The 22,819-nt window shown below is 35.6% G+C and overlaps 5 protein-coding genes across 11 annotated transcripts; 1 reads left to right on the forward strand and 4 right to left on the reverse strand.

The window, feature by feature from the left end:
* Positions 1-2,266: 2,266 nt before the first annotated feature.
* On the reverse strand, positions 2,267-10,975 carry LOC129241502 (uncharacterized). 3 transcript variants are annotated; one of them, XM_054877862.1, is made up of 4 exons: positions 10,878-10,975; positions 6,665-6,969; positions 5,852-6,181; positions 2,267-2,782 (listed from the first exon to the last, which is right to left on the reverse strand). In XM_054877862.1, exons 2-4 carry the CDS (start codon positions 6,962-6,964, stop codon positions 2,591-2,593), a joined length of 822 nt encoding a protein of 273 aa, XP_054733837.1. In that variant the 5' UTR covers positions 6,965-6,969; positions 10,878-10,975; the 3' UTR covers positions 2,267-2,590. The 3 variants fall into 3 exon arrangements, with proteins under 3 accessions (XP_054733837.1, XP_054733838.1, XP_054733839.1); XM_054877863.1 differs by lacking the exons at positions 6,665-6,969; positions 10,878-10,975 and adding an exon at positions 10,477-10,671 and having other exon boundaries at positions 2,269-2,782; XM_054877864.1 differs by lacking the exon at positions 6,665-6,969 and having other exon boundaries at positions 2,272-2,782.
* An 888-nt stretch (positions 10,976-11,863) lies between these two features.
* LOC129240238 (striatin-interacting protein 1 homolog) lies at positions 11,864-16,012 on the forward strand. Its single transcript, XM_054875910.1, has 3 exons — positions 11,864-12,145; positions 12,292-13,344; positions 13,397-16,012. Exons 2-3 carry the CDS (start codon positions 12,404-12,406, stop codon positions 15,087-15,089), a joined length of 2,634 nt encoding a protein of 877 aa, XP_054731885.1. The 5' UTR covers positions 11,864-12,145; positions 12,292-12,403; the 3' UTR covers positions 15,090-16,012.
* Positions 16,013-16,429: 417 nt separating this feature from the next.
* Positions 16,430-17,867, reverse strand: LOC129240239 (nicotinamide riboside kinase 1). The gene has a single exon (XM_054875911.1). It carries the CDS (start codon positions 17,772-17,774, stop codon positions 16,764-16,766), a length of 1,011 nt encoding a protein of 336 aa, XP_054731886.1. The 5' UTR covers positions 17,775-17,867; the 3' UTR covers positions 16,430-16,763.
* A 1-nt stretch (position 17,868) lies between these two features.
* On the reverse strand, positions 17,869-18,948 carry LOC129240241 (uncharacterized). 2 transcript variants are annotated; one of them, XM_054875912.1, is made up of 3 exons: positions 18,793-18,948; positions 18,387-18,723; positions 17,869-18,121 (listed from the first exon to the last, which is right to left on the reverse strand). In XM_054875912.1, the coding sequence occupies exons 2-3, from the start codon at positions 18,493-18,495 to the stop codon at positions 17,979-17,981; spliced, it is 252 nt and encodes an 83-aa protein (XP_054731887.1). In that variant the 5' UTR covers positions 18,496-18,723; positions 18,793-18,948; the 3' UTR covers positions 17,869-17,978. The 2 variants fall into 2 exon arrangements, 1 of the variants encoding a protein (XP_054731887.1); XR_008582051.1 differs by having other exon boundaries at positions 18,007-18,121; positions 18,478-18,948.
* A 1,285-nt stretch (positions 18,949-20,233) lies between these two features.
* On the reverse strand, positions 20,234-21,977 carry LOC129241053 (uncharacterized). 4 transcript variants are annotated; one of them, XM_054877194.1, is made up of 2 exons: positions 21,852-21,977; positions 20,234-21,783 (listed from the first exon to the last, which is right to left on the reverse strand). In XM_054877194.1, exon 2 carries the CDS (start codon positions 21,713-21,715, stop codon positions 21,128-21,130), a length of 588 nt encoding a protein of 195 aa, XP_054733169.1. In that variant the 5' UTR covers positions 21,716-21,783; positions 21,852-21,977; the 3' UTR covers positions 20,234-21,127. The 4 variants fall into 4 exon arrangements, with proteins under 4 accessions (XP_054733169.1, XP_054733166.1, XP_054733168.1 ...); XM_054877191.1 differs by having other exon boundaries at positions 20,234-21,796; XM_054877193.1 differs by having other exon boundaries at positions 21,848-21,977.
* Between the last annotated feature and the right edge of the window lie 842 nt (positions 21,978-22,819).

A 22,819-nucleotide genomic window follows, 5' to 3' on the forward strand; every position in this document is an offset into this window, starting at 1 on the left:
ACCAATGTATCCAGAAAAGGTCACAGTTTGGTGCGGTTTATGGGCTGGAGGTATCATTGGACCGTACTTCTTCAAAGATCTTGCGAATCGTAACGTAACTGTGAATGGTGAGCGCTACCGTGAAATGATATCCAACTTTTTTTTTGCCCAAAATGCAAGAGCTTGACTTGCAAAACATGTGGTTTCAGCAAGACGGTGCCAAATGCCATACAGCACGCGTAACAATGGACTTGTTGAGAGACGATTTCGGTGAACATTTTATTTCACGTTCGGGACCTGTCAATTGGCCACCCAGATCGTGCGATATAACGCCTTTAGATTATTTTTTGTGGCGCTATGTTAAAGCTCATGTCTATTCAGACCAGCCTGCTTCAATTGATGCGTTGGAAGACAACATTAAAGCATTTTTATGTGAGATACCGGCCGAAACATTGGAAAGAGTATGCCAAAATTGGACTAAGCGGATGGACCATAATCTTCAAACAATAAATTATATGGACTGTACTATCGATTTAAATAAAAATTTCATGCATTTTTCTGAATTTTACGTGTGTTTTTTTTTTTTAAACTTTCCCATAGCTCTTTTTTGATTATAAACTAAAATAAAAAAATTGCGGCTGCACTGTTTTTGATCGATTAATCATTTTTTTGGAGGGCATGGTAGAATTCCTGGTGAAATAAAAAGAGCAATAGGAAAGAACACCACCTAACTGAACGTGTGAGCGTCTAATATTTTCTAAAAGGATCGAAGTGCAGAAATATAAAAAATATTTACCGTCTTTAATTATTAAAGGGGCAATTATATGTATAAATAATTGGCGTTTACACCCTTTTTGAGTGTTTGGCCGAGCTCTTTTATAAAAGCGTCAGTCGCACACCTCGTATTCTGTAGATATTGGCAGTTAGAGATTTATCCTATTGCAGATAAAGGCAGATCGTACACGCTCATATGCATGGGGATTACTTGACAACGAAGCGGTACTATCATGGGAAAGCTGAGAAGCGAAGAGCTAAGTCTAAGGCGTTTTCGCCTCGCCACTTCTTTGCTTGCTATCTCTGGGCTCTGCTTACGTGACAAAAAATGTGCATGTGAAACCAACAACAAAGTTATCGAGCAAGATTCGCTGCTAGCGAGTATGGTTATACCTCATAAAACCGGTATATCTCATTATTTTCCCAAACAAATGTAATTTTTAGCTGGTCTTTTCCAGCGCTACTAAGATATGTTTATTCGCTTCAACTACTCGCCACTTGCTCACTCTTGGCAAAACGAAAAGGCAAATAATTCTTTTCGTTTTTAACGTAAACAAAATTCAGTCGTTTGCATTAAAATTTAGAATTTAGTGCACTGACTTCGCCCTATGAATATTTACGAAGGCAAGAAAGTCAGCGTCTGCAAACGATGTACGCCTTCATGCCAGCAAAATAAACGATTTTCATTAATCTCTTTCAGCCTTAGTAATTCGTTAGTTTAGTAATTTCGTTAAAGAAACGAAAACGATTCATTATATTTATTGAGTATCTCTGATTGAAGCCAAGGCGCATTCATTGAAGATGGCAACATGAGACCAACAACAATATTTTGTACGTTTGATTGCTAAATCAAAGTATTGGAAAAGTAGAAAAAATGAATTCTGGGCTGACAGCCACATGGACACGGCGATTTGCCGATACCACCATTAATAGATTTCACCTTGATTGAAGCTGTCTATTTGAGAATTTGAAAAAGGTAGTGTTTATTTTAAAAATTCGAATATTTTCACGATATTTCACAAATCATTCAAAAATGGAAGATATGTAAAAAACGAAATCCTATAAATGGACCCGTAATATTGGTGCTTTAGGCAAAGTTTTCGATTCAATTTATTGCATATATCAATCAATATATGCAAATGCTTATGCACTTCGCCACACTTTTTAAGTGGTTTTAGTGTTACTATTATATTTGTGTATTTAAATTTATGGTTTCGCAAATGTGCCAAAAATACACAAAATTAAAAGTGCCCATATAAAAAACTACAGTTTTTGTATTTATTCCTCATAATAAATTACATTCAGTGATGCGAAAGGTTAATGTTTATCACCGCATGTACATTCATATTAATGTAAATGCAAGTGCGTGTCTATTGTTTTGGCTTAAGCTGCGTGGCGCAAGCCAAGTCAGAGCTCACACCATCAGTACACTATCACTATGGCCATTTTGTAAATGTGTTTTGCATTTAAAATAGAGCAGACCGTTGCGTGACCGAACCCACAGTGAAACACTGTTATTTTGTTTACTTCTCTTTAAAGTTTATTTATATTTGAAATTTTACAAAACAAAAGTGAATGACAAACTTTTTAAAATTACTAAGACAATAATTATATATAGAGTAGGCATAACGCACTGTACCACAGATACCATTTCCATGTCCATGCAAGTAAAGTTGTGCTGAACAACCGTAACTAAATGGTTCTTAACCAAATTTCGATATCAACATAACTTATAAATGTAGATGTGTACATAACTTGTATACAATTGTGAATAAAAATTTGTAGATATATAATTTTTTATTAGTTTTAATAACTTCGAATCGATTCGAAATAAAACTTAGAGCAACTTTTCAATATCTTTCGAAATATCTATTGGGTCAGTTGTGGGAGCGTAACGGTTTACTGGTATACCATCTTTGTCCACAAGAAATTTTGTGAAATTCCATTTGATAGCACTACCCAAAGTTCCGGTTTGCTTGTGCTTCAAGTATTGGTAGAGTGGAGCGGCTCCAGAACCGTTTACGTCAACCTAAAAGAAAAAAAAAAACATGATTATTATCTTTATTCATAATGAATTTCATTGTACGCAAGAATGTAAGGGAATAAGCAAAACTTTTTTTAGCAGAATTCAATGTAGAGATAAATAAATGTGATTTTTTGTATCCTTATCTTTAGTCCTATTTTTGTCTCTATTAGTTTCCTTAACTATATACATAAGTATATTAGAGATTAAGGGGGAACACCACTGTGAACGCGTGAAAATTAAGTGATTTTCATACATTTTTTTTATAAGTGGGGATGATTATTTGAGGATCGTACAAATTATAATTTGTTTAACATATATTCAACTATGCTGACACAAATTTTTATTAAAAAATATGAAAAATTACAATTGTTATTAATATTAATGCAATGACGTCATAAAAAACTGATGCACTCTGGTGACCACGATACAGCGGAGAAAACTCAACTGAAAGCAAAAAACCAAAAAAAAATTCTTAATCTATACATCAAGGGCTATCGTCGTACGTGGCGGTTTTTTTATTTATTTTTTTTTTTTTTTTGAGAAAATGGTACAGATTTGAAAAATGAGTTTGTGTTTTTACCCTTTTTTTTGTTTTCGAAAGGCTTGAAAAACGTTGTAACTCACTACCTGCACTTATTGGTATAACTTCGTCAATTTTCAAGATTTTAAGTTAACATTTTTTTGAATATATCTATTTTAAGAAAATGCAAAAAAAAAATCAATTTTTTTGAAAAATTACAGAGGTGTTCCCCCTTAATATATTGTCAGACATGGCGTAACGAATTTTGAACCTATCAGTTAGTATTTGAGTTTGTTCTGATATCAACACAGCCTTCACTCATACTGCTTCGTTGCTATCAGAACAACAACTGAGTGGACGAGTATTTCAAAAAACGACAATTTTCCAAAAAGTTGGAATCGCGATATCTCTGTTATAAATGAAATTCGGTGCAAATGATGTATCCAAAAAAAGCAATATCACGCAAGTAGAATTTGGGCAAAAAGCAGTGCTACGCCTACTTTTGGATATGTGCGTGTACATATCTCAATAATAACTTAATAAAACTCGCCCAAACTTAGTACACACATGCCTCCACTTCGTTTAGATTCGACATATATATTATTGAGATCGGATACAAACTACGCCCACTTTTTATATGCTAAGTGTGAATTCCGTGCCGTCCTTCTGTTGTTTCAAACTATCGGGTCTTTTTGAAGAAGAGTTTGAGAACTAAAAATCATAATACAACAGAAAAATAGAGAAATGAGAATACAACAGATAATATTGTTAGAATGATTTTTTTTTATTAAAACGTGGTGGAAAATTTCATGGTCCATTCGATCAGTCCAACTTTTAACTACTTATTCCAATAAATCTGGCCGTATGGCGTCAATGGCGGCTTGGCTACTGCAATAAATCTATTGTTAAGCATATAGCACGCGGCAGGTTGCATCGCTCCGTTGTAACGAAAACTCGTCGCTGTTTAACTGATTAATTTTAGGAAACAAAAACGCGGTCATCATGGCTTGATAACACTTGCCATTCACCGTAACGGCAGCTCCTTTCTCAATTCGAAAGAAATAAGGACCGATGATGCCGCCAGTGCAGTGTAATTTGTGACCGTCGTTTAACAAAGCGCGCCAGTCGTTTCTTTCTCGTAATAACCGGCGCCAGTTGGGCACACCAAGTGAAGCCAAGTCCTTCTCCACCTGATCTTTCCAACGCAGAGGAGGCCTCTGCTACCACCAGCTGGTACCGCATCGAATACTTTCAAAGCCGGAGCGTTTGTATCCATTCGGACGACATGACCCAGCCAGCGTAGCCGCTGGATCTTTATTCGCTGCGCTATGTCTATGTCGTCGTAAAGCTCATACAGCTCATCGTTCCATCGTCTGCGATATTCGCCGTTGCCAACGTGCAAAGGTCCAAAAATCTTACGCAGAATCTTTCTCTCGAACACTCCAAGCGTCTCTTCATCGGATGTTGTCATCGTCCAAGCTTCTGCGCCATACGTTAGGACGGGCATGATGAGAGTCTTGTAGAGTGAGTGTTAGTTTTGTTCGTCGAAAGAAGACTTTACTGCTCAGTTGCCTACTTAGTCCAAAGTAGCACTTGTTGGTAAGAGAGATTCTACGTTGGATTTCAAGGCTGACATTGTTATCGGTGTTAATGCTGGTTCCTAAATAAACGAAGTCTTTTACAACCTCGAAATTATAACTGTCAACAGTGACGTGGCAAGAGGTACTTCGTTTTGTCCTCGTTCACCACCAGACCCATTCGCTTTGCCTCTTTATCCAGTTTGGAGAAGGCAGAACTAACAGCGCGGTTGTTAAGGCCGATGATGTCAATATCAATAATATCGGCTCGGAGAGGTCCTTCCCAATTCTGACGGCGCTACTGGTGTTGAGCAACGTCATCTTACATAGCCGTATTCGTTTTGCGGGGATACCAAATTCAGACATCGCGGCATACAGGTAACTCCTTTCCGTACTGTCGAATGCAGCTTTGAAGTCGACGAAAAGATGGTGTGTGTCGATTCTCCTTTCCAAGATTTGGCGTATTGTGATTAAACGACGTTCTGGTATTAAACGATTCATGATGACTTGCCAAACCTTACTTAACAGAAATGTCAGCATAGTTTGCCATTCTCAGGTGTCAAACTATAGTTATCGATGCCCATAGTTCCCATGCAGCTAAAAAGACACTCGATATAGCTCGAGAAAAATTTTAAATATTTTGGCGAAGCCCAGTCACTGTTCAAAATAAGCTAAATCAGTCAATAACCACGCCCACCTCCCACATGATATTAATTTTCAAAAAAGACTGAAATCTGATATCTTTTTATTAACGAAGCAAAATTATTAAATTTTCGCAAAAGGGATAAAAAAATAAAAAATCTACGCGAGTACATTTTCTTTGATGGAGAAATGCGAAACCGACACTTCTTAACCTGCTATGCATTGTTTTAATCTGTATCAAAGTGAATAAGGTGTTTTTGCATCGAATACTTAAAAAATTATTCAGTTATTACTTTCATCAGATAAGTTAAAAAGAAATTTGAGTGAACTCACCTTCTGAAATACATCACCAATGTTGGCCTTGGCATCACGCAAGTGGCAAACCATTGCCTCACCATCGGCTTCTGGCATTTGTGAATTGAACTGATTGCATGGGAAATTCAAAATGCGCAGACCCTTCGACTCGTATTTCTCCAATAGTTCGGTCAATTTGGCATAGTTATTCTTGGTCAATCCACATTTCGAAGCGATGTTTACGACCAACACTACATTTCCCTTATATTTTTCCAAAGAAACGTCGTTACCATATGTGTCCTTGACAGTAAAGTCATAAATTGACTTAGCGTTTTTAGCGTCCTGGCCTGACATGTTGTTGCTATCGACCTGAAATGACCGTTAATGTGAGAGTAGAAATTATAGTCGACCGCCCTAAAGCAGGGGTAAAACAAAACTGTTCTAAGAATTAGGTATAACAATACAAATCAGCATTCAAATGTTAACAGCGAATCATTTATACGCACAAACACATAAATAAAAGTTAATATAGATGTCAATTGATGCATGTGCTTACATACATTCATATATCCACATATACATACTAATAGGAGTTAATAAATTATAAAGTATAATATAATTGGAAAATCAATCTAATCGGCTGGGTTGTTGATGGTTGGCTTAGCCGGCTGAACAGGTGTTAGCAAGAACATTACATATGTAGGTGTTTTTGAACGCAAATACGTACGTTTCTACGCAAATAGTAGTAAAAAGTTCACACGTACATAAGTTCATATGTATGTATGTATGCATTTTGTACTTTCGAGAAAAGCTTCCAACATGCAAATCACATTTTTGGGAGTGATTACTCACATCGTCGGCTTGTGAACCCTGTCCGCCGGTAGATGATGACGGTGCAAGTTGCGAAGCAGCGGCGCAACTAGCTCCAGAAAACGGCAACAACACTACACACAGTCGCTTACTGCTTAGCAAATTGCATGTGTTGAATGATGGTAGCTGAGCGGCTGGTGGCTGGGTTAAACAAATCTGTCTGTAACAACGTTGCGCTTGACGCTGTTGCTGTTGAAGTCTCAGGTACGGCAACGACTTGAGAGAATTGACGCTGCCATTAGCGGTTAATTTTCCAAGTTTTTGGAAGTTATTATAAAGCATTGCAACTGTAATTGCAAAAAAATACTTTTTAGTAATATCATTTTAGCAGGTTGCATTGCTATTGTAGTTCAGTTGCTTATAACGCAGCCTTTGGCTAAGTTACTTAACAGAAACAAAATATTTTGGTAAGATCAATTTTAAAATTTAAATTTGATTCCTCTAGTCCGTTATTTTCTTGTAAATGCATTTTCGTCACTATTTCGCCTAATGTAGCTCTGGATGTAAATAAATATGTGCTATGGTGGTATAACTTTGGCACAAAAATGTATCGGAATGAATTTACTAATTCAACTACAATTAATATAAAATTGTATTATAGAAAATTTAGAAGGTAGTGAAACATTGATGCCCAGTGTGGCGTAATTATCATGCATGTACTGGCCGGCCTAAACGAATGGGTTGGTGCGTGACTACCATTCGGAGTTCTGAGAGAGAATGTAGGTTTCGAATCTCGGTGAAACACCAAAATGAAGAAAAAAGTTTTTTCTAATAGCGGTCGCCCCTCGGCAAGCAATGGCAAAACCTCCGAGTGTATATCTGCCATGAAGAACCTCCTCATAAAAAAAATATCTGCCGTTCGGAGTCGGCTTAAAACTGTAGGTTCCTCCATTTGTGGAACAACAATAAGACGCACGCCTCAAATAGGAGGAGGAGCTCGGCCAAACACAAAAAGGGAGTACGCGCCAGTTATATATATATACTAATAAGTACTTTTATATGAAAATTATATTTTGTACTTCTGGCATAGGTAAGTAAACAACACTAGTTTACAAATTTTGGGTGACTCGAATACATCTGCAAATAAAATTATTTTTTAGTTAAATTTGGGTATCTAAACACGGAAATGATTTCCATTTGTTGAAGAAAGCGTCTGCTTTTTCACTGTATAACAAAAACCTTATAAAGCAATTAATAAATTTCAAAAAGTTCCTCTCAAAATTTTGAGTATACAATTTTATAACCCATTTTATTATGATATCTTTTTATTTGACTTCCGAACATGTGCTTTCTAGGGAAGAAAATTGTCAGCATCGTAAGCAAAACAAAAAACACGGTGTTTGAGCGACTTAATTAAATGAAATACACCGCACTAAAATTAAATAAAATTTACCTTTGATGACCGTAGATTGTGTTTGGGTCGAGCAGGTAATAAACCTGATAACTATCAAAGGGTAACTGTTCCAAGAAGTGCAATTTTATGCAACTTGCGCACCCAGAAAAATTTTTTGCAACTTTCTTTAAGGAACAATCACAAAAAACAAATTACCATTGTATTGTGTCAGCAATTTAATTAACCTTTTTTTATTATCAAATGAGTACCTTTTTTATCTCTTAGCTAAATCAAAATATTGATTATTATTATTTATCTTTTTTTTGGCAATTCGCGACAGCTCTTGCGCAGCAGCAGTAGCAGCCATATGAAATGATTTAGTGCTATTCTATTTGTCGTTCTTTCGCAGATAAAGCCGCAGTAAAGTCAAACTTTTAAGCTTGCTTTGGCTGCACGTTTGAAATCATACAGTTGAAGCCACTGCGCGAAAAACTTATTTATGCTTTGCTGTGGCTTCGGCTATTGAAACGTGCGCAGCATAACATAGTATGCATTTTTACGGTTTTCCATACTGGTAAATCATGCGAACTAGCAAGTGTTTAGGTATGCTGCAAAATCATTAGTAATTTTAAACATTAACAACAATTAGAATACAAACTAAAATTAAGAATTATTTTCTGTTAAGCGCAATGAAAATAATGGAAAATTGAATATCTCTTACATAAGACCTGATTTTATGATCTTAGCCGAAAAAAACGCTCTTTAGTTGCCTGTTTTGTGTTTAATGTATTTCTTATAAAATCCCTATTACTTATTATCATAGAGTGGAAACGCTTTCGGTAAATCGTCTTGAATTTGCATTCAGCATTAGCCGCCGTAGCCGAATGGTTAGTGCGTTACGTGAAGTACGTAAGTTCGAATCTCCGTACATGAAACAACAAAGTGATAGAAAGTTTTTTCTGATAGCGGTCGCCAATCGGCAGGCAGGCAAACGTCCGAATGTATTTCTGTCATTTAAAAGTTCCTCTTAAAAACCATTTACTGTTCGGAGTCAACTTAAAAATGTAGGTCGAAACCGATACGTTCCATAGCTCGTTCTTCTTCGTTTCCACGACAGTCGGTTCTACGTTACCGAAACGACCCGGATTTATATCCGGCCAAGGACTGTCAATTCAGCAGCATTCCCCGTATGTAAGTATGGGGAATGTTTATGCTGTTACAACAACATAGCTCTTTCTTAATTTTATATAAAGTTTTGCATAAAATTGAGACAATCGAATGATTAGAAACATTTGTAATAAAGCTAATATAAACTTGAAGATAATCTACAATACAATAAACATACTAAAATTGTTTAAAATAAGAAATTTATTCTCATCGGATTCAAATTTTATTAGTCGATAAATAACTTCTATGAAAATTTTTCTCTACACTTTCGTGTATTTGTCTAAACATACGCATGCATATTTTGGTTATTTGTACGCTTCTATATTTTATTTGATATTTGGGTGTTATCCTTTAATAATAGTATTATAATACATATAAGTAGAGTGGCAAAATGGAATGGAATTTTAGTTTTATGTGGCACGCATATACTATGTAAATACCCACACTATGCAGACGCGGAACGTATCTTACACAATACGAAAACTATAGTATGGATTTATTTGAAAGATTACAATAACTCTATCGTGGTGTTCTAAAATACCATCGGAATTCCACTTATCCCATTGAACTAATTTGCAACTCATATCTAGAACGTATTTGGCAGTCCTATCGAAATTGAGAAGTTCGAATCAAACACAAACCCTATTCGAACTGCCATCAGTTGTTTTATCTTTATACAAGATATTATATTGTGACCCGTTTGTAACATTTTAACGAGCATTGTTGTGTGTTCCCGTTCTTACAACCAATTGCATAATTTATAAATATATAATAACGGGAACACTTTATACTTCCACTTCTTTATATTAAATGCGAAACGAAAATTTCAAGAAAACGTACTAATTACGATAACAAATATCTCATCATATTTATTTAAGCGCAAATATCCGAATTTCGAAAAATAGACCACCAAACACGCTGAACAATCGAATTCGAACATTGTTTCCGATAAATCGAAATCAATAGGACACGTTTATGTAATTACGATTCGATTCAATTTCTATTTCGGATCTAAATCGGATTTCAGAACACCTCGTATATCTAGTACTTGTTTACCGTCAGGCATGCTCCGCAAATCGTAAGGTTTGACGTCGATGCGATTTGCAAAATATTTGTAATTAAATTAAAAAAAAAATCAAATCGACACTGTTACAAACACATCATTTACGTCATATTCAACGATTTAGTGACAAAGTTTTGCCCTTTGGTTAAGACAAGTCCGTAATATGTTTTATAATTCGGGCTGGCTTCAAATCCTACAATTTGCGGAACATGCCTGTATATTTTTATTTACTTGTACGTGGTGGTGGTAGTAGTAATAGGTCCCGAGTGCGGTGACAAGTGCTCCGATAAAAAAATGCACCAAACTAGCCATGGAAAATCTGAAACACTAAATATTCCCGTCTGTGAAACGGAAATAGTGTATATACAATAAAAGCACGAAATTTAGGTTTGCAGCTTATTGGAAAACCAATGATTACCCTATAAACAGAAACACATATATTTATAGATATTTATATTTGCAAAAAAAATTATGTATGCAATTTTTTAATCGCCCAGTACAAGGTTCACAATCCACTATAGTTTGAGTAATTTCATGGAAAAAATCGGGACAGTTCTTGTGTATACGAAATGTATAAAAACAATAAATGAATCAATTAAATAAGTAATTTAAAATAATTATACATTGCTTACTTATATTTTTTTAGCTGTAATAAATAAATATGAATACAACCGGCACAAAGAAAATAATATGCTTGTCACTAATTACTAAACTCTTTAGCGTTGTCATTGTTCCATCAGCTGATTGTAAGTTCCACACAGGACTGTAACTTATTGAACGCAGTTATTAGGTGCTTTCACTCGCTTAAACAAAATTCTGTAGCCGTTGCTGTAAGAAATCAAGAAATTTTGTAGAATATAGTAACGTCACTCATTGACTAGCTTGACAACTTGGTCAAGAAGAGTCATAGAAACGGGCTGTTAATTTCCTTCAAAGAGAAACATGTTTTATGAAAAACTTGCAGTTTTCACGATCAGCTGATAATTTGTTAACATTGAAAACTAAAAGTGAAACAATAAAAATGGAAAATGCAAAAAACTGGGTATAGTATAATATGTTCTTCAGGCAAATGCTTAGAGTTCAAAGTAAATTTACTTACTTTTTCCAAATATATATTCTTTATAATTACTTTTTCCAATGCTACATACCATCTTCTGATTGGCATAAATTGCAGTTAGATGCTCTTGATCAGCTGTTTTCTTTGTTGACAAAGTGGTGATGGAGATTTTTTTACGATTAAAAAGAAATCAAATAAAATAATAAATAATAGTTAAATCTTGAGCTCGCATACACAAGGGTCCCGATTATCCAAATTCAAAATAGGTTAAAATTACTACAAATGCTGATAATTCCCGTACTTCAAAAGTTATCAGTTCCCATTATTCTTGACTTTCCTTTTACTTTGTCTTACAATGACAATTTGAAGGTATCCTTCCAGGTACAAAAACAAAATAAAAGGTTCCACGCACGGAGCGACCCGGATTTATACTCGGCCAAGGACTGTCACTCCAGCCGCATTCCCCAACATTTATAGGGAATATTTATGCTGCTACAACAACAACAACTACCTTTAAAATATATCGTGGGTCGTATACACTTTTGTGGAATGTATTGATTGTCAAAGAAAAATTTTCCGTCATATAGACGAAATATTGTTTCCGAAAGGAAAATTTATTTCTGTATCATTCCAGCCAGGTCGCGCCTATAATATTATAAATAAATAAACACAAGCTGGTATGGAAATTGTTGGTTAAAAAATATTTAAAATGTCAGCGGATATTATAGTCGAGCGGTATCAATAACCCAGGCAAAGCATCCTAACTTTCACAGTACCAACATTTTATACCCGGATTGGGGGAACGCTAGACTTTACGCTTGTGCAAAAGTTATCCGATATAAGGTGTGTTTTAGCATATATATATTGGTAATAAAAAAAGTATAACTATAATAAATGTGGGCTCTAGAGGTGTGGCAGCAATAATCTCAATTTGGGAGTTGAATGCCAGTACATGAATTATACAATAACAAATCATATTTATTTTTTAGGTTTATTTTGGTCTTAAATCGGCGCATCAACGGTGTATAAATTGATATTTAAAAACGTACCAAGTGTGCGTTTGGGTTTGGGAAGTTCGGTAGTGCCACACGGATTTGGCAAATGATGTTGTCTTCAATAAATAATTCCTTCGAACAGGATACGCATGATGTCGATGGGATCTGCGATGGACCGGATTTGGACTTCATTTATGCTGATATAGATACGTATCAAAACGAAATAGCAGAACTATACAGTTATACGGAATTTAATGAACTCCAACAAAATGTGAAAGCCTTTGAAGATCAAATGGAAATGTATGATTTGCCACCAAATTGGCAGAAACAGGATACCTCATCTCAGCGCAGTATCATAATGAAATTAATCGATCAACTCGAAGTTTCGAATCGTGCATTTCGAATGCAGGCCGCGCGCTGCATTCTGTATTTGGCACAAGGATGTTGGGCAGAAGTTCAATCTGACGAAGAGCAACATAACATCACTCGGGACAATGTAATAGTGCTATATGAATTGGGCGTATTTTCTTCTTTCATAGATTTGCTTAATATGGAAATAGAGAGCGCTTGTTCTCCCGACATCGTAGCAGTTAAAATAACCAATGTAACTTTGGTAGACTCAACCGATTTGCGCGTAATTCTTTCGGTATTGTACATAATTACGGAAACAATTCGAGATGAAAGGGACAAAGAGAGTGAGGATTATAAAAAAATTGCAGACGCTTTTATACAAGAAATAAATAGCCCTCTCCCTGATGGAGAATTGCTTGCTGTTAAACTTTTAGGAATGATAACACGTTTTTGTAGTGGTGCCGCACCTCACTTTCCCATGAAGAAAGTTGTTCTTCTATTATGGAAAATAACATTGCTAGGGCTAGGCGGTATGGAAACACTAAAAAATCTAAAAAATGACTATCGCATCAAAGCTGGGCTTGATCCAGTTACTGAAGATACACTGGAAGTAACAAAAAATATGCGTGCTAGCTCACCGCCAGCCACTGCTACTGATATATTGGATAATCAAAATCCAAAACGGAATGCATTTCGGTAAGTTGAAGCGAAAATACTTTGTTAAAAAAATTATATTCCCAAATTACAGACGTTCCTTGATGAAGCAACGTTTTCTAGATGAACAAGAGCAAATGGACATGGAGCTAACACCGGGTAATGAAAGTGCTCCTACAGGTAACAATGGTGGTAATGGTAACCAAGAGGAAGATATCTCTCAGTTTTATCGTCAATTTGAGGATCCTTCTGCAAACACAGCTAACCCTAATAATGAGTCAAGCTTCTCGCAACCACCACCTGTCCTACCTGTACAAGCTACAACTCGTTTGCCGTGGACTCCGAAAGTGCGTCAGAAGGACATTGACCAATTTCTAGATATATCGCGCAACAAATTTATCGGCTACTCATTGATCGATGATCACGAGAGTCTCGCTGGACTCCCACAACCTATACATGAGGGCGTCCAGACTTTACGCCGACACATGTACGTTAGTCTAGCCGATGTCCAAATAAAAAAAGAGGAGGATATTGCACGAAATCCAATCTCTACACAAGAAGACGAAATCCCTTCCAATCCCGCCGAAGTACTATATCAGGCCATTTTGCCAAATTTACCACAATACATGATAGCATTGCTGAAAGTTTTATTGGCAGCATCGCCCACGTCCAAATCGAAAACGGAAAGCATTAATATAATGGCTGATGTATTACCCAAGAAAATGCCAATAACAGATTCGCAAAAGCTCACAGTCGACATGAGTCGGCATAAGGAAATCATTGTTAAAGCGGTATCTGCAATTATATTGCTTTATTTGAAGCATTTCAAAATTAATCACATATATCAGTTCGAATTCATGTCGCAGCATCTGGTATTCGCCAACTGTATTCCGCTGGTGCTTAAGTTCTTCAATCAAACTATAACCGAATATGTGGGCATGAAAAACACCATACCGCTTTTGGATTTTCCTTCCTGTGTAATTGGGGAGCAGCCAGATCTTTCAGGTGAAAGTTTCGTTTATAGCGGTGAAGTCTCTGATAAGCCATACTATTCGTGGCGTAATGTCTTCTCCTGCATCAATCTTTTGCGTATACTTAATAAGTTAATAAAATGGAAGCACTCGCGAGTTATGATGTTAGTCGTTTTCAAGTCGGCGCCCATACTCAAAAAAACACTGAAAGTGCGTCATGCTATGATGCAGTTATATGTCTTGAAGCTACTTAAAATGCAGACAAAATATTTGGGACGTCAATGGCGTAAATCTAATATGAAGACAATGAGTGCCATTTATGCAAAAGTCCGTCATCGCCTTAACGATGACTGGGCGTTTGGAAACGACTTGGAATCGCGTCCATGGGATTTTCAGGCGGAAGAATGTACACTTCGTGCTTGCGTGGACCGTTTTAATTTGCGACGCTATCCAGAAGCTACACAAAAATGTGGCGCAGGTGGAAACAATGGAAATTCCGCTAACTCAGACAATTCATCTGGCAATATAGGAGGTGGTGTAGGGAGTGGCAGTAATATAGGGGCAGGTACTGATGCTAATGGTTTTGGCGGAGGCGGTACTGGTGGTGGAGGTAGTGGGCATGCTCAGTTAAATGATTATGGTGTTGAAGGGGGATTTCCAAGCGATGAAATCCTCTCGCACTCAGATTTTGCATTCTTTGGACACTCGGGTTGGTGGGATCGCAAAGTGGAATTGACCGACTATTTCAAAGAAAACTACTCGATATGGCTGGAGGAAGAAGTTTACAACAATCAAATTGACTGGGATGCGCTGTAGGCGGCATAAAGCGAATTTGAAGGCACTATGTTTAAGCAGCCAGCAAAACAGAAACTAAAATTATTGACAAGTTCATAAAGCTAAATTATAAATTTCAATCATTATACACATAAAAACATAAGTATGTATGTGCACGCATAAATCGAATACTTAAAAAGATAAATTATTTACACATAACAATCGTGTACAATCTGTTACTCCAAAACGCATTTTAGGAATCACAGCCGTAAAAATAACAGATATACTCGTAATATCAAAATAATTCCTAGTTTTTAATATACTCGGTACAAATAAATTGGAAAAACCATAGCGTCTACTATTGGAGATGCAACATCTCCCATTACCATGTCTTGTTACCGAGTAGTTTTTTTCGCGCAGCGATTATTAAAATTTGCGCGAGGCACGCATATAAAATTAAATTAATGGATTATACATACAACCATACTATTGTAAACTTTTAGTACTAAAAACTTACAAGAAAACGTCGCCCCACTCTTTATAACACTGAAAACCCTTCATATAGAAGATCCTAAATATGCATCCGTAATGTCATAAACTGAAATCGAGCGCCGTTGTATATGTACTTTACCCAATGCATACAAAATTAGTAAAAGAAAAAATAAATTAAACAAAAATCAATAAATAAAACATTTACCCAATACGCGCACTGTAGCAAAGCTGTATAACTAATACCAATAAAATGGCACGATAAATAACAGTTTTTTAATGCGAAAAATCGAATTTAATAGGCTATTCAACGCAAGGCATGTAGTGAAATTTGACATTGTAAAGGCTTTCTACATCCCTTTCTCTTTGCAAATTTAGTGGCATTCGTGTGATCCGACGATTCTTGAATTTAACTGACGTATTAGGTTCTGCAAATAAAACGGTTTGTATATATGTATACATGAAGGTGGTCCTTAAGAAAATCAAATTATCATTTTTTTTCTAAAACTATCTTTTTTTACACATAAAATAAATTCTATAGTCGAAATTTTGGCAGCGATGTGTTAAATATACATAGTATTAAATTTTGTTTATTTTCATTTAGTTTTCTTTTTTGAAGTTTCTATAGAGGAGTCAGAACTTTGCCTCTGTGCGCCTTAACTGCCTCCAATCGGGTATAGAATTCATAAATGATATCTTCGACTATTGTAGTATCGAAGTATCGGTTGAGTCCAAACTGTATTCCCACATTTAAGGCCCATCCTAATACGTACATATACCTATCCAATACTATATTGGAGTCCTTTGAATGGTGCGAAATAGTCTCGTTTAAAAAGAAATATTTTGAAGACATCGTCATTTTCTTATACCATTTATGTTTTTTTTTTTTTTATTTTCTAGTTTATTTTCATAATTATAATTAATTCTCATTAATAAAAATGATTTAATATTTTTGTACGCATATTTACAGTGTGAGCACAAGGTACGAATTGTTCATCTTAAATATACAAATATAATATGTATGCATATTTTATGAATAGTAGACTCAAATCGACTTCAACTTTAGTACATCTAAAGAAACTGGGTATGATTTCTGCAACATTTTACAATACGAAATTTCAGTGCATTCCAAAAATAATAAATTAAAATTAATATTAGAAAAAGCTTAACAATGGTAATTCCTATTAACCATTAATTTTTTTTTTTAGTATTCCTTCCACCAGCTTACTATTGTTCCATGGGACAAGATTTCGTCGGGTTACCTGTAATGCCGACCGCTAAGCGTGCATTTCCATCACCACAACTCTCAATGCCCATGGCACCACTTGTCAAGCAACTCGGCATACCGAGTAGCTTTTGTGGTGGCGGGCAGGCTACATCGCAGCGTTCCTCAAAGTGGTTAGCTATCTTTTGCAGCACGAATTTAAAAATGCGTTCTTTACTCAATTCACCATTTAGGAATGTTACATCTTGTTTATCGCGTATTTCGTTAAAATTTTTCTCATAGAGTGGCCATACGCATATTTCAAAATATCCAGTCACATCCGGTGGGTCATAACTGCGTTTCTGGCGTCGTTCATAACATTTTTCATACGGCAAATGAAAATGAAATTTTATATTGCACATCTTCAATACCTTCGGCTCATTAAAGATGGTGAAGCCTTCTATAATGAGCAAGTTGAATTTGTTGTCTCGCAGATGTGAATTGATGCGCATTATGTGCGAAGGATGTGCAACAGTTGCATTTGTTTGCATATGCATATGGTGATGTTGTTGCAGGCCATTCTGGTGCGGATGTAGGTTGTGTTGCATTAAACTGCATTGATTCAATTTATAGTGATTTGGATGGAAAAATTGTTGTGTAACTGGTTGAGCGTAGTGCTCAAAATTAGTAGACATGGACATTTCGTTAATAAAGTCGATATTCTCCATTGGATCATTAGCCAAATAACGTCCCTTCATGGCCCATTTTATGTCAGAGAGCATTTGCTTCATATTCAGCGAGCTTAGTAATTCAAAATTGATGACGTTTAATTTATCATTCCACTTGTGGCGTAAATCATCAACTGGCAGGAAGTAATCATCTTGCGAAATTAACTGTACATCACCCATTATGTAGGGTGAATTCCAAAGTGGTCCACCGCGCAGCTGTTGAAAGTAGTCGCGTAGCCGGTGTGCCAGCGTTGTCTTGCCGCCACAGGTTACACCCGAAATACCTATTACCAGCCAATGCGGCATGCTGACACCAATTCCAATTTCGCACTTGCACTGTTTAAGTTGGAAAGATTTACTACAAGTATTAGCCGAAAAGTAGATGTTTAATAGAAACTGATCACAAGCGGTGTGCCAAAGTGAGATAACCTTATGAACTTCGCTACAAACTTTTGATGTTACTTTTTATTTATACTTGCTTACGTAAAATTATTGACAGGACGCACGTTTTTAAATAGTTTTTCGCTCCCAAATATATGCCCAAAGGTGATATAATGTATAGACCGATGTGCCACCAAGAAAAATCACGCCGAATACTGCCGGGAATATGAAAGCATATTCAAGTGGTGGAAATAACGAGTGTATTAAGTTACCTATAAACATGAAAAGTATTTAAATAAATATTGTAATATGAAATCATTCTTCACATGCATAGAAGACACATTTTGATAAATAACACATATTAGTAGGCACTAAAGATTGAATTGAATAACATCCGTATGTTTTTTTATATAAATACTTTTGAACTAATCAAAATTAATCAGACAGCCGTATGACGGTCTGATTGGAATACAATGGAACCAGCCAAGTTCTCAGTAAACACAATAAAATCGGAGTTTTCCACTTGACCGCTCTCACCATCATCAATCAGCATGAACGGCAATATGGACACCCAAAAGAAATAGTAGATAAATAATGTGAGTGCAACGACGACCACAATTTTTCCAACCTGCGAATTCGAAGCCATCGGCAACCGTATTGTTGATGCGTCACAATTGAAATGTGCGTGTTATATTTTTACTTTATTGTTAGTGGGTGGATGGAGAAGGGTTGGTGTATGTACAGCTGTTCGAAGAGACTTGCAATTGTGCACATACGGTGATATAAACAACGACGTTAAAGTCTTACGAATCTTAGCATCGCCAGCAAAATATTTATACAGATTATCACATTATATCTTTCAATTCCAAGTTCACTTTTAATAAAAAAACAAATCAAAGTTCATTGGTGCAACAAAATTATTTCAATAAAATTTAACCCTCACACTAAATAGCCCTGCACACTGAAGAGTTTATCGGCCGACTGTTTGTCGGTCTTCTGTAACCACATGAAGGTGCGCACACCATATCAACTTAATCGTAGCCGACTAAATAGTTGGATATGCAGCTCGATTGCGATCCAACTCAAAAGTGTGTGTGCCTTTGTGTGCCAAAATATGCGAGATTTATTCTATATTTGCTTCTACTCACATCCGTTTATTCTTCCTATTCTTTTCGTTTGTCTATTTTCTGCACTGACGTCACAGTACGTGTATTCTATCATTCACAAATGGGGGGGACCTACAGTTTTGAGCTGACTCCGAACGGCAGATATTTTTATGAGGAGCTTTTTCATGGCAGAAATACACTCGGAGGTTATCCATTGCCTGCCGAGGGGTGACCGCTATTAGAAAAATGTTTTTTGTTATTTTTGGTGTTTCACCGAGATTCGAACCAACGTTCTCTCTATGAATTCCGAATGGTAATCACGCACCAAACATTCGGCTACGGCGGCTCAATAGAGTATACATTACTGGTGCAAAGTTTATTTCAAGGCGAATTCATAGAAGGTGACTTCGGTGACCAGCATTATTTATTTGAGTATAGAGTAAATTTTTAAATCACCAGCATTCCAACTTAACTGATGAGCAATGAGAAACAGCAATATTAGAAACGTATGAAAATCAATAAAAAATAAAGGACCTATATATATACTCCAGGATACTAAATGTACAGGATACCTATGTACTGGGGGCTCCAGAGACCAGCCCCAAGGCATTGGCATTACACACTGGTATGGTTTTATCTAAAAAAAACTGAATGCAATCCCAGATTGGGAAGTTTAATCAAACAAATTTTATGAGAAATCCTCTCAAAGGCTTTAGAAAAATTCCTATAGTCAGTACATGCCATTTGAAAGGTAGAAAAGAAATAATCGGAAACCGAGAGATTATTTATAGTATAAAACTATGCTGAGTAATACAAATGAATTGTTTATGGTTGAAAAAAAAAACAGTTTAATTATGATAATAAATTGTAGCAACTTTGAAACAAATACCTTTGATATGGGCCTATAATTTGTAACATCGGTTTTATTATCCTTTTTTGAACGTTGGGGTATTAGTTTGTTTCCAATCATTAATAACGACACCAGTGAATGTCAATTCAAATGAGGACACACAAATATTTGAAATATCAACGTCAAGACGCAAAATTCGTTACGAAGATTTCAGCTAAAAGATTTGCAGCTGCGGAAATTGAGTTAGGTTTTTTATTATTATAAAATACGTAAATTGAATGAGATTGCGGTTTAACTGCCTTTTACTTTTTTTACTGCTTTGTATTCATATATTGAAAAAAAGGGTAGACTTACCTTTAAGTCTTAAGTGTAATTAAAAACAGCTAATATTTATGATTGGCATTAATCATATCATATATCACATATATCATATATCTGACTATTTTACATTCATTGTAATAGAATGAAATTTCATAATTCTAACTCCCAATTTGTAGATGCACAACGACTAAAAGTCTTAAAAACGGCTGTGCAAAAAAATTTTTCATCGTTACAAAATAACAGAAATACAACTTTAAATCCTTGGAAGGAGTTTATGCCCTCGAATAAAAAGATTTGTGGAAAATATTCCCGATTCTTTCCTGCACAAGAGATAAATAAAGATATTAAATAAAAAGTAAGCAATCTTTATAATTAAATTTCCACTTTCTTCGTCATGATTCGTGATCTTACTGATTTTTTTTTTGCCAAATATAAGTGCTCCTCATTTGCGCAGTGCACTAAAATCTACTACTTTACATTAAATTGAATTATTTATCTTACTCCTAATAAATTCTTAAATGCTATATATCTAGTTTCGTTTTTTTATATGTATGTCCGCCGAAGTGGAAAATTGACTAATACGGTTAGACCGGATAAAACGATAATTAAAAATTATTACTGATTTTTAAGAATTCAGCACATTAATTGATTTTTTTCAAAAATGTATTTCTTAATCTCCTTGCTGGTTTTTCGGATTGCCCAGATACCCTTTATTGTGACTTACATATCTCTACGTTCATCTTTGCTATTCCACTTGAGTACTTTTTTAAGCTATCTGTTACTACTTCAATTCGTTTTTTCGAACTCTTACAGAATCTCAAAGTGTTTAAATATTGTTTTTGTTGTCGATATTTATGTATATATTTGTTTATCGTTAATTACTTCGCACTTCTTATAAATTTATCATTGCTCTTATCTAATCTAGCTGGTAGTATTGTAGTCATAGACTAAATAACTTTGAATTGAATTTTAAAATAATTCATATATTAATCTAATACATTTCACCATTCTTCTTTAAAAAACAGTAAGCTACTTGAAGTCTCTGATTTATCTACGGGTACATTAGCTTGCAACAAATTCGAGAGAATCTGCTGAATGCTATTGAGTAACTCCATCTTTTCTCTATGTCGCCGCTCCTTTCCTTCTTCTTTTATTTGGGCTATTTCTAACAGAGTGTCCTGCAGCGTAGTCTTTTTCTCCACTTCCTTCCTTTGCAACGAATTCGAGAGAAGCTGTTGAAAGTTATTGAGCGACTCCATCCTCTCCCGATGCCTCCACTCGCTCGATTCTTTTTTTCTTTGAGCTATTTTGAAGAGCGTCTCCTCTACATTTACATTTTTCATCCCCACCTCCTGACTACTCAAATGCACCTCCGGTTCAATGAAGTCGTCAAAAGCACTAGTATCTTCGGGATCATTTTCGTAGTCCACCCTTTGTATCTTCACCCCTGATGTATGGCTATTTTCCGGCACAGTTTTTTTTCTTTTCAGAACAGTTTTGTATCTCTCTTCGCATTGTTTCGCAGTTTTGCCTTTTATTTCTTTAGAAATCTTTTCCCACATTTCTTTTTTGTTGCGAAGGTTTTTCATCGGGCCAATTTCAGGACAGTAGCTGGCGTATTTGTCGAACAGAAGGCGCGTCTCACTTTCTGACCATACTGTAACAGAAGCCTGCCGTCAAATATTTGCGACGTTGACAGTTGTACTACCAGATATACTTACTTACTATTCGCTTAAGTAACACGTTTTCATTTGATGATTGCTCCATTTCAATATTTTGTGTAAACTTTGATTTGTATATAAAATAATAGATTCCGTGGTACAATCAGATAAAAACTTTTACAATAGTAAATAGAAAGCAAACAGCTGATTATTGACAGAGCTCGTGAAGTACAGAACCAAAGGAGTGGCCAGCATCAAAATGTTATTCGGCTCTGAGAGAATTTGAAGGAAGCAATTGATTTTTGATTTACTGACGTAACATATGTTATAGCTGTGGGCAATGCAAATTGAGTACCTTAGGTGGCGTTACAGTTAACATATATATAAGAAAAAATTATAAAAAACATAATAAATAAAATTATTTATAGGTATAGGTATTAAGAAGTTTAATGAAAGAGTGTTGAAAAGAAGGAAAGTCAATCCCAGTAGATTTGTAAATAGTATTGAATTCGATTAGAGCACTCATGAGGAATGCGTTCCTTACATACAGACTACTTATAAAGCCAATATAGAAAAAATCTGAATTACGAAGCGCTCTAAGCGGGGTATTAAGATAGTTTCGCTGCGGAAGGGCGTGGCAATCCACAACACTTTGAGTAGTATCAAACACGATAGATAAAGGAAAATGGATCGCTGAGACTGCAGATATTTCAAATTGATAACCACACATCTAGATTAGTGTGCGGGAGCTATTGTTATAATAGACGCTTTCACGGGGTTCTTTGTTTTTTTTACTTAAAAATCACAAATTTTAAAATACCAAGAACTTCACTGAATATTCACTCAGTAAAACTATTTATGCATAACATACGTTTAATAGCACTTCAAACAACTTTGATGTCGTAGATATTTTGGAAATAGGCCTGTTATTAGCAAAATCATTCTTAGTGACAGCCTTGAGTAGAGGTGTGATAGATACAACTTTCCACGCATCTATAAATCCCCAAATTCATGCGATTTATTAAAAATAAA

Source organism: Anastrepha obliqua, chromosome 3 (assembly GCF_027943255.1).
Source record: "Anastrepha obliqua isolate idAnaObli1 chromosome 3, idAnaObli1_1.0, whole genome shotgun sequence".
Taxonomy (NCBI): domain Eukaryota; kingdom Metazoa; phylum Arthropoda; class Insecta; order Diptera; family Tephritidae; genus Anastrepha; species Anastrepha obliqua.

What these genes read in the sequence shown, in the direction of transcription:
- LOC129241502 (XM_054877862.1), bottom strand. Translation starts at nt 6,964, where the DNA reads ATGCTTTATAATAACTTCCAAAAACTTGGAAAATTAACCGCTAATGGC. An exon ending in AGGGTTCACAAGCCGACGAT is followed by an intron (nt 6,182 to 6,664) that starts GTGAGTAATCAC and finishes CGGTCATTTCAG; the next exon opens with GTCGATAGCAACAACATGTC. An exon ending in TTGGTGATGTATTTCAGAAG is followed by an intron (nt 2,783 to 5,851) that starts GTGAGTTCACTC and finishes TTTTTCTTTTAG; the next exon opens with GTTGACGTAAACGGTTCTGG.
- LOC129240238 (XM_054875910.1), top strand. Translation starts at nt 12,404, where the DNA reads ATGATGTTGTCTTCAATAAATAATTCCTTCGAACAGGATACGCATGAT. An exon ending in CCAAAACGGAATGCATTTCG is followed by an intron (nt 13,345 to 13,396) that starts GTAAGTTGAAGC and finishes CCCAAATTACAG; the next exon opens with ACGTTCCTTGATGAAGCAAC.
- LOC129240239 (XM_054875911.1), bottom strand. Translation starts at nt 17,774, where the DNA reads ATGCCGCATTGGCTGGTAATAGGTATTTCGGGTGTAACCTGTGGCGGC.
- LOC129240241 (XM_054875912.1), bottom strand. Translation starts at nt 18,495, where the DNA reads ATGGCTTCGAATTCGCAGGTTGGAAAAATTGTGGTCGTCGTTGCACTC. An exon ending in GTTCATGCTGATTGATGATG is followed by an intron (nt 18,122 to 18,386) that starts GTGAGAGCGGTC and finishes TCATGTTTATAG; the next exon opens with GTAACTTAATACACTCGTTA.
- LOC129241053 (XM_054877191.1), bottom strand. Translation starts at nt 21,893, where the DNA reads ATGGAGCAATCATCAAATGAAAACGTGTTACTTAAGCGAATA. An exon ending in ACGTGTTACTTAAGCGAATA is followed by an intron (nt 21,797 to 21,851) that starts GTAAGTAAGTAT and finishes ATTTGACGGCAG; the next exon opens with GCTTCTGTTACAGTATGGTC.